Below are 13771 nucleotides of genomic sequence, written 5' to 3'. Positions count from 1 at the left end.
ATTTAGATAAAACACAAACAACTTAATAATACACAAAATAATTATCATTATTTTGCCAATATTATCTAGAATTTTCATTTTATTTTAATAATATTTACAATAAAATCTAAAGATGTATATGAACTATGACCTAAGGAAGCCTTGGAAGATGACTTACAATAGCAGGATTTCGTGTTGACACACAAAGATGGCATAGTCCCCATGCCTCTGGGCTTCATCAAAGACATATTTTCCTGTTTATACTTTTTATTGTTACTGATGTTTTGATGAGATGACAATCACTACAAAACATGTTTGATTTCATCTCAATACCTATTAAGCGCAAACTGAAGAAGGTGTTAGTCGAGAAGTTGCAACTAGAATATTAGACAGAGAAGAAATGACAGTGTTTCCCGCTACACTGGCTTGAGTCCTGGATGAGATCTCTGTTGAATAGCAGATGGTGCTGGAAAGCTGTTTCTCCTCTTCAAACCTCCATTTCTTTATAAATAAGAGGGTGGCAATGGCGTGGGAATGGAGTATCTGCTTCACTGATGAATGTGAAGATCTAAAGAAGTGGTATTCATTCCACTGTTGGCTAGCTGCTCTCCAGCCCTTCCCTTATCTTTCGGTCCTGTGGTTCTTCAGCATGTTTCCATGGTCTTTGTACTAAGGACAGCTCATCTTTTGGAGGGACAACAGTCTTGACTCACAAAAGAATGTTTTTAAGCATTACTGAAACTCATCCTTTTCCATTGTGTCTTCCAGCTCAATTCAACCTTCCAGAATTGGAACTACACTGTTTATGTGGTTAATATAAGGTACATGCAGTTAATTATCTGAGAAATATAAATGTCTAATTTACCACTCCTCCTCTCTCTGAATACCTGTGCATATGGTTCCAATATGTATAACTGAATCAGTATATTATGTGTTCTAATTTTTCATAATCTAGAAACTATAATCAGAGACAGACATTCTGCTTGGCTTTCCTTAGTAGAACACACTGAGTATGCCTTGGGTGAATCACCCCAGTTTAGAAACTACTTTCTCTACAAAATAAGATGTTGACAACCTGCTTACACACTCATTTAAAAAAAAAAAAAACAAAAGTGAGCTTTCACTCTTTTTCAACTTAATTTCTTTCACCAAACATTACCTACACAGGCTCCCATGATGACGCTTTCATAACCTCATACTTAAACCTCAGTCAGAGATGTACTGACACAGGAGAGGCGTCAAGTTGTTCAATAAGTTCAGGAGGTAGAAGAAGCAGATTCTGTCCTGGAGTGTCTCAGGGTCTGTGATCTACTAAAATGCACTGTGTATCTCTGGGAGATCACAGATACACAGTTATCCAGCTGTGCCAACCTGGGCATGTCAGAACACACACTTAGGAAAGCAGTATTAGACTCTCCATCCTCTTCACTCTCTCAGCTCCTCCAGTTTTGCTGCTGACCAGACACAGTGGATGAGCTTGATAACAGATACACGTATCTGTCTTCACAGTTTTCACCAAGACATAGGAGATGACAGGATGAAAGTCAAGAGAGACATCATGGATGACGACAAAAGGTAAAAAGCACGGGACCTGGAAACTGTGCTGTTTTTAATTCTTGCTCAGGATTTTGGCTGTCTGGAGAAAAAAAAAAAAAAGAAACAATGGTCAGAGAAAATGTTGTAATTCCCTAGTCCATTCAACTTATTTCCTCAGCATGGCTGCATGTTACGTTTTTCTCATACGTGACACTGAAAAGAGAAAACAACCGCGGTAGAAATGTAAGTTTGTGAAAAGGCTTTGAGAAGCAAAGCAGTTAAGAGGGATGGGTGAGTGAGGCTAACGTTTGTAGCTCAAAATCCATCACTATTCAAAATTCCAAAAAGACCTTCATAGGAAGTAGTTGTTGTTAGGGGGCAAAATTCTGGGTATATTAATAGCACCTGCCTAGCATGTATTAGGTCGTAGGTTCTAGCCTCAGAACTACCCCCAAATAGCTCTATTGTAAGATTATAATGACACGTGATGGTTCATAAAAATATAAATAATAGGAGCCAGATATTTTTAATATCTATGATCATCACTACTTTTAAAGTCTTTATTTTAAAATTTGTCTCAAGATCATGACTTAACCACATAGGTGATTAATGGCTATACTCAGCATGTACAATGATTTGGCACAAAAGGATCAGCCTTTCAGATTGAGGCAAAATGAACAATGAAATCCTTGAACGAAAGAAAAAAACTACTTGTCTTAGGGTTGTGTATCGTATCTCAATAGAATTGTAAAAATCACTTGAAAGGCTAATGTTCTTAGAAAGTGTGCTAGGTTTTAATTTACTGATCTGATGTTATAAAAAAATGTAGCCATTGGGTGGTAAAATGGTTCACCAGATAAACATGCTTGGTGCCAAGCCTGACGACCCAAGTTTGATCCCCAGAACCTACATGGTAGAAGGAGAAAACTGACTCCCACTGGTTATTCTCTGACCTCCACATATGCTTTATGGAACACACAACATCCAACACACACACACAAACACACACACACACACAATACACCCCATGCGCATTCCAAAATATAATTAAGGATTTCTTTAAAAACTGAAAAAAAAAAAAAGCACAGCCTTGAAGACAATGATGTATTGCTACTATGAGAAATACACATAAAATTTTATTTGAGAGATGACCAGAAAACTTTTATTATTTTCCTTTTCTATTTAATATTTGAAAAAACAAATGTTTTGAACCTTGTCATTTCTATATGTGGTAAATCAACTGAACCACACGGTCTGATTAGGTTTTTATTGTGACACTCATTTTCCTTTATGATCTGAAAACAAAGTAACATATTTCAGGATGGTAAATGACAAGACTTTACTTCTCTTGCTCCTAGGAAAGTGGTCCTCTCACACAGTTATTACTACATCATGTTGAGCCCCCGTCAATGCCTCTAGCAGCAGCTAGGGTCCTTGTGGGTGTTTGTCTAGCACTTAGGACAAACCTAGCTTGGAGTGTGACAAGTAGAACCCTTCCTTAGGAACTGAGCATCTCACCAACTGGCTCACAGAGGTTCACATATTACTGATGACACTAAACATCAGCTACACTTAGTGTGTGCCTGGATCTCAGTAGCTCTTGCGCAAAAGACATTTAAATAAATAAAATCTCCATTTCCTGGTCTTTCAAACCAGTGAATAATTTCGCAGAAAATTATAGGACAAACGAACCAACCTTACTTGTGGGAAAATCCACATACTTGGTTTTCCTTTGTTTAAAATTCTCAGCATTGTTTATTGCTTCCCCTCTTTTCAAAAACCTATTCTCTGCTACTCTTGTGCTCACTGACAAGGCTTTGTGGTCTCTCTCCTAGTTTTCTTTTTGCACAAGCTACTCATTGCTTTCCCCAAAACTCTTCCTTTCAATCTAATCTTGCAGCTCATGCATCAGATAATGCTGTTGCATTTCACTGCTTGGACAGTGAGGGAACCTGAAACCACGGTGTCTAGCTTATACCAATAATGAATGGCTGTTACCAACAGAGATAGACCTTGACCACTGTAGAACTATAGAGTAGTTTCTGTTTTCAGATGGGAAAGAAAAATAACACAGATAAGAATTGTGAAAATGCAGGCTACTTCTTGAATGGTTCATGTTATTCATGTATTGAATACACCCACAATACATTGGAATGTCCCCACAATACTTTAGGGTGTTGTCCTGGACATGGCTGTGAGTTCTCAGGAACCAGAGTGGCAACACTTTTCTTCCAACAGCCATTTAATCACAAGACACCTTATCCTATGCCATTTAGAAAACGATCAAGGGTTAACCCTATATCATGTGTCCACATCTATGCTAGCCTCACACTGAAGTCTGGCTTATGTATGAGTGTTAAGTGGTAGATAGTTTTTAGAAGTAAAAGCCTCCGAGAGAAGGGCATGCCACTTTGTCCTTGAGATTCGTCCTTGAATACCAGCTATGTAGCTACTTCACCTAACCTTGAACAACAAATACTTTACTTATTCCTTATTTTTCTTTTAGCACCACAAATGTGCTAGTTCTGTTTTTACTTCTAGTCTTACTGACAAAATTTCATGAGTAAAATGTGCCATCCTCTGTACTTTGAGGATGCCTGCAACCTTTTCTTTTCTTGGGTGAGTGAATAGCAACCAATCTGGATAACACTGTGATATCTGCCCCACTCTTCATTTCTCTTCAGAATATGGAGGAAATACAAATACAGCACCCTCACATAAAGCAGTAAAAAAATTTCTCCTTTCCCTGACAAAATGGCAGCAAGTACCTCAGCCTCAAAGCTGAATTTTACCTTTGGGTTTTTGCTATCGGTAAATGCTGGGGTTATGGCTTAGTTGTATGTTTTGATGGGGGTTTTAAAATCTATCTCTTGATTCCTACGTCATTTTGATTCCTACGTTCCTTTGATTCAGACACTTTTCAAGGTCACACATTCTGAAACCATTTGCAGCAGTGTAGTAGCCAAACCGTATATTTTATGTGTTTATTTTAAAAATTTTCACCATACAGAGCACTTGTAAAAGCTCCATCTATGGGCATGCAACATATTTGTAAATAATACAACAATTTCAAGAGTCTTGTATACAATTCGATTTTTTCCTCTAAAATTTTAAGTTTTGTGTATACAGAAACAAAGCAGAATTAAGTATATTTTATCCTCTTTTGAGTAAAATGGATTCTATAAGTATTGTCACCTAATGTATGTATTGTTGATATTAAATATATAAATATTTCTTTAAAAAACTGGGGTGCCTTGATAAAATTCTAAGCAACTATCTTGTAAAATCTATTCCAGGTAACATGAACACTGTAATTTTCACTTTCTCAGCCAAGATTCCTTAATTGGTCTTTTCAGTCTCCATGTGTCATAGTGTTTGGCTTACAGTTTCAGAGGTCCATCATCATCATGGCAGGAACCATAGCAGCACCCAGGCAGACATGATACTAGAAGAGTTAAGAATTCTACACCTTGATCAGAAGGCAATCAGGAGAAAACCCTTCTGTAGGCAGCCAGGAAGAGGCTTTCTTCTGTAGTGGGTGGAGCTTTGAGCATAGGATATCAAAGCCCACCCCCACAGTGACACACTTCCTCCAATAAGGCCACACCTACTCTAACAAGGCCACACCTACTAATAGTGCCATTTCTCCTGGACCAAGCATATTCAAATCATCACACATGGCATCCATGTTTCATTTCTCCCACTAAAAAGACCCGAGTCAGTGAGCAAGCTCGGAGCACTAGTTCTCTCTGTCATATTTTTTCTAGGTTGGTGCTCTGGGCCCTTCTAGTCTACAATGATACCAATAATGTCAACCTGGATGGAGTGATGATTGAAAAAAGGCTTTTAACAAACAACGCATCACTAGAGGATGGCCTGAGGCTGTGCAAAGTCGATGTGAAGCCACTGGGTATGTGAGTTCAGCTTGTGTGATTTACATATGCAGAGTTAACTAACACACACACACACACACACACACACACACATTCTTTTGTTATCTATCTGTATAAAGAATATTTTTAATGATAAAATTTGTTATATAAAGACTGTTAAAAATGTGTGTGTGAGATCATTAGATAGAAATGATCTCAATAACTTGGAATCTAAGGGAAAGGAGGAAGCAGGCTCTTTGTATTTATCTTTTCTCATCCTAAAAGGAGGAAAGTACCAGAATAACCTTGAGCATCGTTGGCTTCCATTTATGAGATTAAAAGACTGTCTATATGCATTTACAAGAACTCTCATAAAATAACTAATGAAGATAAGTTCCTTATTATAAAACATCTCTTACTGTTGTGTTCTTTGTCTGTGAATGATGCTATTACCTTCACAGGAGCAAGCCAGGATTCTTGAATTGGGAATCACTTCTCAGCAGCACACCTTCCACATCCTAAGCTCCCATGATACATGTGACACAGCCTGTACTTTCGCAAGTGCCCATGCTCTTTTGTAGCTAGATCGTATGCACACCCTTTACTATAATGGTCCACTCACCTTCACCTATATAACTTCTGTGACAGTCACAACGTCACCTCCTCTTGGAGGCCTTTTCTGAAGTCATCATATGGAATACACATCACCATATTTAGCCTTTGCTTCATGTTGTTAAGAAACCTTGCGTTTCACATACCTTGAAGAATTTAGTCTATTGGACTTATCTGTATTCTTATGCATGTTTTATTTAAGTATTTTGATCTTTAGTATGAGATGGCCTCTTTTTAAAAAAAATGTTTAGCTCCAAGTATTTGAATACTTATCAGATGAATAAATAAATAGATGAATCTTAATGTTATACTTTTACAAACAAATATATAAAGCTAAAAACCACAAAAATAATTGCTCTGATGCTATTCTAGGAGCAGTTATACTCTAACTAGGGACTTTCCTAGAAATTGGAACAAAGGAAGATATCACTGCTTTGCCTCCGCTGCACTAGAAAGCTGACGTGGGGATATGGGTACTCTTCTCCCCCAGAACTTGCAAACAACCAAGGCCAGGTTTATCCTGTGTGATAAATGCCCACTTCTGCGAGTACCTGCCCATCTTTATTCTGTGTGTCAACACACAGAGTTACAGAGACCTTCAGATAGTGGATATATGCACATACTGGCCACAGTCATGAAGTATTCAATAGTCTCTGGGGCTCTGTGAAAGTACATGCTTTCCCACAAGCATGCTTCCAGAGAGGAGCCAGGACTCCCATTTCATACACAAAGTTCTCTGCAAAGAAGCACTGTAATAAAGAGCAGGAAAGATAAGACTGCACACCTGAGGGACCAGCCCTATCTGTCCGAATCTTAGGACAGCCACCTGTACATACTTGGATATTTAATTTACACTAGTTATTTGATATTGTTTTATATGTTTCTCTATGAAAAAAGGTTTAGGGCATTTGAAAAATGAAAGCTTAAAGCCTCTCAAATGAAAGGGCAGATTGGAAGGTCATTTGAATTTTCAATTGGTGCCGACAATACTGGTTCCCAGAAAGACTGGCTGTTTCTTCCGCATTTGGAAGGTTTTATTGTGGTGGTTGGTATCTTGCTATAACTTTGACATTTTCAGTGATAAAATCTGAATCATTCTTTTTGCCATTATAACATAGAGCAGTGATTCTCAACCTTTCTAAGGCTGTGACCCTCATGTTGTGGTGACCCCCCCCAACTATAACATTATTTTCATTGCTACTTCATAACTGCAATTTTGTTACTCCTATGAACTATAATGTAAATATCTGATATGCAGAATATCTGATATGCAACTCCTGTGAAAAGTTTGTTTGACCCCTGAAAGGGTCACGACCCACAGGTTGAGAACCACTGACCTAGAGTATTTTCACACAAAGAGTGGAAGAGTTTGATGAAAGTGGTAAGACAGATGAAGCTGGCTGGCCTGTCAGAACTTCCTTGGTTTTCCTTATCCTGTAAGCTTGTGGGAAGTGTACACCACAAGAACAGCTAGAAAATGACCCATAAAATATCTTACAGCTCAGCCACCAAGCCTTCCATGCCCAGTTTGATTCCCACCCCCACTGTTTTAAACTAGTTGCACTGCATTTTGAAATCTTCAGGATTTGTTCTCAATTCTTGTCATGTTTATTCTCTGAATGAAACTCCTTTACTAATACGAAGTTAATGTTGTACAGGAACGAACATGTACACTTCATTATTACACTGTGTCCTTTTATTATAAGATGGTTTTAAAAGGTATAATGATTTTTATCTCAAATATAAGCTTATTCTTGCTAACTTTTAAAATTCTAAATATAAAACACTGGTTATTCTGGTAGTATATAAATAGTTACTAAATTCCCAGAACTGTCATTATTTTTCATTCTATAACTTTAACTTCGGAAATTAAGGGCTGGTTTATCTCATGACGGCTCTCATTTTCTCATAGGTATGTGTAGCGCCTTGGAGGATCCAGAGGGCTTTAGGTGGCCAGCCAGCTTACCTTCTGTCTACAAACAACCATGTCCAAACAAGCCTGGCTTTTTTGTGACTCGGGCATGGTAATTCTTTCTTTGACTTTTGACTAGCCATGTGTCGAAGCTCACTATCTATGTGACAGCAGTGTTCATTCATTGTGTTGATTTGAGAAGCAAGGCAAGAATTTCACACATATGGGTGGATAGATATGAGGAAAAATATTCCCTACAAGGCAGCTTTTCTCTGAACAGTGAGTGAATCAGATTCTCTCCAAGAAAAGATTGAGAAAATTGGAAAGCCGAAGCATGGCTCCAGAGCAAAGGACACTGTAGCCAACTCGGTCTCAGAACATGCATCAAAACCCCCATGGTTTCTTACCCAACTGGGAGAAGAGAGAATTGGCAGAAAGGGAATAAAGATCAGATACAGGTTGGGCAGCCTGTTGACACAGACTGCCAAGACACAAAAATTCCCTGCATGTCTAATAAACCTTAGATGAGACAATTGCGCAGATTCGCCAAACCACCCTGTATATCTAGTCCTCCACCCTCTGCCTGGGGCCCAGTTAGTTCTTTGGGAAGGGATTCAGGAACAGAAAGTACCTAAGTGTGGGTCCCCAGCATCAAGGCTGTGTTTGACACTTGCTCTGGAGAAGAGAGAAGTGCTGTAAGATTTATGGATGCGCATTTGAAATGTGGCCCTACCTCTTCCTGGCTCGAGGTCTTGGGAAAATTCCTTGGCTTCTCTAAAATGCACTTCCTCTTTTTTACTCGTGGATTGAAATCTATTCTCTAGAGTTATGTGAAATTGAGATTTGAGTTTTCCAGTAAAGGTCCTTAAAGCAGCACTTGACAGTGTATGTGTGGCCAGGATGCAGGATGGAGCTGGTACTTCCCTTCGAGAGTGCAAGTTACTGACTGGTTTTCCAATAACGATTCTTAGCATCATTTGAAATATTGTTTTCAAAGGGAATCTAGCTAGATACCAAGGCAAATCCTGAAACTGAACAATTGTTTTCATTAATTTTAATTTCATTAATGCCACATACTTAAATGTCACTTTGTTGTTTTGGTAATTATTTTCAGCCTTTCCAATGTAACATCAACCTTCTGGGGCCCTGTTGATGCCTCCAACTGTTCAAGTGAGTTTAATTTGTATTCCCTTCTCAAAGTCAACGGTTTATTCTCTTCAGATGTGATGTTCTGCTGTGTGTTATTACTATAATATTAAAACTTAGGCAAATGAATTTTTTATGTATTTTAGTAAGAAAATATACTTTCCTGCATATTAACTTTGTGTCATATTCATAACCTAGGGAAATAAAAATGCTAAGAAATTTACACAGAGGGTTTAAAAGTAATGTGCAAATTGCTATTTCTATCCATTTTTCATATTTCTGTGTTATTTTCAAGTAGAAAACATGTACTTAGCAACTTCAAGGTAATATTATACTTATCATACTTAAGGAGTCTGTCCTGCATTCAAAGGTAAAATCATACTTAAGGAGTCTGTCCCTGCATGTAGAGAAGTATTACCTTATGAAGATGGGTGAGGGGTGTGCAGGGAACGCCCACTTCCTGCAGCTGTATAATAACTGATTCACACCATCTATTCCTAGAAATGTCCAAAATGCCCAGGCAAACATTATGTTGATTCTTTCTCTCATTCTAGGACAATCAAATGAAGTGGCCAATGAAATTCTAAACTTAACTGGTGATGGGCAGAACCTAACCTCGGCTAATATCAACAGCATTGTAGAACAGGTCAAACGGATCGTGAACAAAGAAGAAAACATTGACATATCCCTTGGCTCCACTCTAATGAATATATTTTCTAATATCTTAAGCAGTTCAGATAGTGATTTGCTTGAGTCCTCTACTGAGTAAGTATCCCTTTCTGGCCCAGTTAAACGGCACGAATGTGTTCTGAGAACATTCCCCCCTTTCTGCATGTTTTGTGCTCACACTCCTTAATTCATTACTCTGTGAGATACATAGGTTTCCCAAGGTCATTTACAAAGTAAACTCTAAAGCTCTCTATTTTGGAAGTATAATTTACAAAGTAATTAGACTCTTTATCTGGTAGCATATATAAAATCCCCCCAAAGCATACTCAGTACATTGTAATATATTTTTATTCTAAAACTTTGATTATTCATGATTTTCATAACTCCTTCACCTCAAGGCTGCTGTTCTACACAGCTCTGTCACAGCTCTGTGAACTTCTAAAATGAAAAATCCTAGAGCAGGTCTAATTATATTTTTTTGTATTTTATTATTCCACTTGTTATTGACATTAGGGTCTTTAATTTCTTCAGATTCCCTCCTTTAAGTAATATTTCTTTGATTAAAATGTATTTGTTAGCATGTTCTCTTGGTTATTTGATCTCTACTGAATTCATTGGAAACACTTCTGCAGTATCTTTTGGTTTCTCAAACAATATTTGTGGAAAACAAAATGTGTTCCTGTTGACTTAGCTGCTGATTGCCCGTAAGACGATACAGTTGGGCTGGAGAGATAGCTCAGTAGATAAGAGCACTGACTGTTCTTCTAGAGGACCTGATTTCAACTCCCAGCACCCACAGGGCAGCTCACAACTGTCTGTAACTCCTGTTCCAGGCGGATGCAACACCCTCACACAGACAAACATGCAGGCAAAACACCAATGTATGTAAAATAATAATAATATAAAAAGACAGTGCAGTTTCCTTGAGGATGAATCAATTTCTCTCATTCTGTGTTTTAGCTGATAGCATTGGGGTTTACAATTTTTTAATGGCTGTATGCACTAAGATCACAGAACTTAAAGATAATTTCCTTATTAGAATTTGTCATGCGGCAAAACACAGTTTAATCTAACAGTGATATTGTTTTCATTTCTTTAGAGCTTTAAAAACAATTGATGAGCTAGCCTTCAAAATAGACCTGAATAGCACCCCACATGTGAATATTGAAACACAGAATTTGGCCCTTGGAGTCTCATCCCTGATGCCAGGAACAAAGGCACCTTCAAATTTTAGCATTGGCCTTCCAAGCAATAATGAATCATATTTCCAGGTAACAAAACCATGTTTATTTTCATTTTAAATAACTAATGAGACAGAACAAATTTACTGGCTCCTTAATATTAGAGACCTCAAGGAAGTCTTGATCTACGAGATGGTAGATAGATCTGAACATTGGCTAAATGGCAGCAGCGTCCATAGATAAAATAGAAGTAGAGTGAGTGTATGTTTCATAGCCTAAATGATGAAGGCTACCTTCTAAAGGTGAGAAGATGTTAAACGGTAGCACATGAGTACAGACCACCATGTTGGAAGTATAGGTTGGGAACCAGTCTAAAGAGATAGAAGTCTTATTAACAACCTTCAGGTGGGAAGAGGCATAGGAGAAGCCTTCTCCATGCCACCAATTCTAACACTGAACTTTAGAGGTCCAGGGAAGACATATTAAAAACAATTCTGGGCCTTGCCCTCAGAGCTTTTGACATGATAGGCTTTGTGTGGGGCTCTGGTATGTCTATATTAGTTAAGTGCTCAATGGATGCTTCTCTTGAGATCATGTGGTGCAAAGCCACACTGTAGAGGCTCTGCAGCAGCAGGCAGCAAAGGACAAGATGAGGTTGGACAAGTAATCTCTTGACCTTCTTGGGTATGTTAAAGTCACAGCTCATCCAATAACTTCCAAATGCCTACCATGTTCCAGTCAGTGTTAACAAGCAGAACAAACCAAATAGACACAACACCATTTCTGATCTGTGAGAGGATCTGAATGGAGCATAATTGGGTTGTTTTATTTTTAGCTCTCAAGAAAGATCACAATGAAAATAGAAAAAGGTCTAGGCATGAGATTCAAGAAGACTTTGTTGTTCTTTTTAGATTATATAGGTCTAGAAGGTAATCGAGCGTTTTCATATTTAAACAGTGTAAGCGCCATTGGTCATTTCATACTGTGAGGACAGACACTCTCTAAGGCCTGAGTTACAGTTTGAAGAAAAATGGTATCTGAGGCTGTTCTTCATCTAGCTATTTTTTGGTCTGTAATCCATAGAGAAACCAAGGGAGTGTCAATCAAGACTGAGTTGTTCTGTGCGACTCCTCCATTCAAAGTGTGTCACTCTCCACTTGTCTCATTTCAAATGAAGGCCATGATGTCAAAACAAGACAAAAACAGTTGTTGTTTCTTTAAAGATATAACTGATCTATGCAGTTAAACTAGACCGTGCCCATAGTATATGTAGAAAAACATCAAAATCTGACACTTTAAAATCCCACTCTCATACTTGAAAAATATTAATTGGTCTCTAGCATCATGGATGTGCTTTAGAATCAAGGTATTCTTGTTTGAACTCTGAATGCCATCTCTGCCTGTGACTGCAGGTGACTTATCCAGGAATTCCAGATTTCTGCAGAGGTCAAAGCCAACACTGGCTCTGGCTAGTGTGGTCCTTAACATGTTTTCTCATCTGACTCAGCCTGGGGACTGTGTTACCGCTGCCCTCTCAATGACTATTCTACCCATGTGTTTGTGTATCAGATGGACTTTGAGAATGGACAGGCAGATCCATTGGCATCTGTGATTTTGCCTCCAAATTTGCTTGAGAATTTAAGTCCTGAGGATTCTGTATTGGTCAGAAGAGCACAGTTTACTTTCTTCAACAAAACTGGCCTTTTTCAGGTGAGCACTCATTGAATTTATTTTGTTTCCCAATTTTAAATGAACTATCTTGGCTCAGAGGCTAAAACATTCCGATTCCTTTGAAATACACCAACAGTCATAGAAAAATTAATCTACTATATGTTCTAAATTTAAAAACTAATATAAATGTTTAAATATTTTATTTAAATAATCTCCCATTTAACAGTATGTACTTATTTGAGTTTTAAAGTATCAAGCTATATTATATCAAGATATATTATATAATGAGAAATTGAGTTAGTTATGATGCTACTATTTATTATTTGTTAATCCTTTTGTTCTCCAGACCCTGAGGCTTCTAGAGTTAAAGCATTTGTGTACCAAAGGAAAGGATTTTTTTTAACTCAGCAGGAAGCACCTTTTACATAATGAGCGGCATTCTTGGCTTTAATCATTTTTCCCATTAGTATTTCAAATGACCTTTGGCATTCTCATATCCGCAGAGTAGGGTGGCATTGTGCTAAGCACATATTATCATTTTTATTGGCATCAGCTCAGATACTAGATGGTCCGCTGCCAGCAAACAATAGTGACCCTTGGTTGCCTTTATGAGGCCAACCCCATCGAAAGCATTTTGCTGGACCCTTTCTTTAGAAGAAGAGTTACCAGTTAAATTTAAGGTACTTGTGCTTGTTTAACCATGTGTCCTGTGAAGAAGAGCATTTCAAATCTCAGGTCCATAGGAATGTTGCTGCTTTGGCCACTCTATACCCACTCAGTTAAAGGAGGAGAAAATGCCTCCTCCTACTGCCACACTTCTGTAATTCCAGTACTTGAGAAGCAGAAGGAAAGAGAAGGAGGGGGAGAGAGACAAGGATAGAGATAGATAGAAAAAGAGAGAGAGAGAGAGATAAAGAGAGTGGTAAGACAAAGGGTGTGAATATAATTCCATTTTTTAAGACTTTATCTGCAAATATTTTAGAAACAGGCTTTTAAAATATTCATATATAATATAAATGGAACTTAGACAAACTTTGAATTAGGAACCAGCTCAACTTCAGACTTAATGAAATGTGTGTTGTCTTCATCAGTAGGACCTTACCATCAGTTTATAGAGAACACTCTATACTCTTGACAGTATCCTCTGATAATTGCGGTTTCCATGGGGACCCTTAGCCAATAACTCAAGAAGA

At 38.0% G+C, this 13771-nt stretch overlaps 1 protein-coding gene across 7 annotated transcripts in view; it reads left to right on the top strand.

Annotated features, from left to right (window-relative positions):
- The window catches only part of Adgrg6 (adhesion G protein-coupled receptor G6), a 138029-nt gene that overhangs the window by 93207 nt on the left and 31051 nt on the right, over positions 1–13771 (top strand). For 4 of the 7 annotated variants that reach the window (XM_076926911.1, XM_076926908.1, XM_076926909.1 and 1 more), the window contains 8 exons: positions 748–800; positions 1417–1554; positions 5283–5425; positions 7912–8023; positions 9026–9081; positions 9612–9822; positions 10826–10997; positions 12477–12617. In XM_076926911.1, the coding sequence (XP_076783026.1) occupies positions 748–800; positions 1417–1554; positions 5283–5425; positions 7912–8023; positions 9026–9081; positions 9612–9822; positions 10826–10997; positions 12477–12617 (1026 nt within the window). The remainder of the gene's footprint in view (positions 1–747; positions 801–1416; positions 1555–5282; positions 5426–7911; positions 8024–9025; positions 9082–9611; positions 9823–10825; positions 10998–12476; positions 12618–13771) is intronic. The other 3 variants (XM_076926914.1, XM_076926912.1, XM_076926910.1) reach the window with 1 other exon arrangement.

This window comes from Arvicanthis niloticus, chromosome 28, assembly GCF_011762505.2.
Source record: "Arvicanthis niloticus isolate mArvNil1 chromosome 28, mArvNil1.pat.X, whole genome shotgun sequence".
NCBI lineage: Eukaryota > Metazoa > Chordata > Mammalia > Rodentia > Muridae > Arvicanthis > Arvicanthis niloticus.
This window is presented reverse-complemented; position numbering and strand designations above follow the sequence as displayed.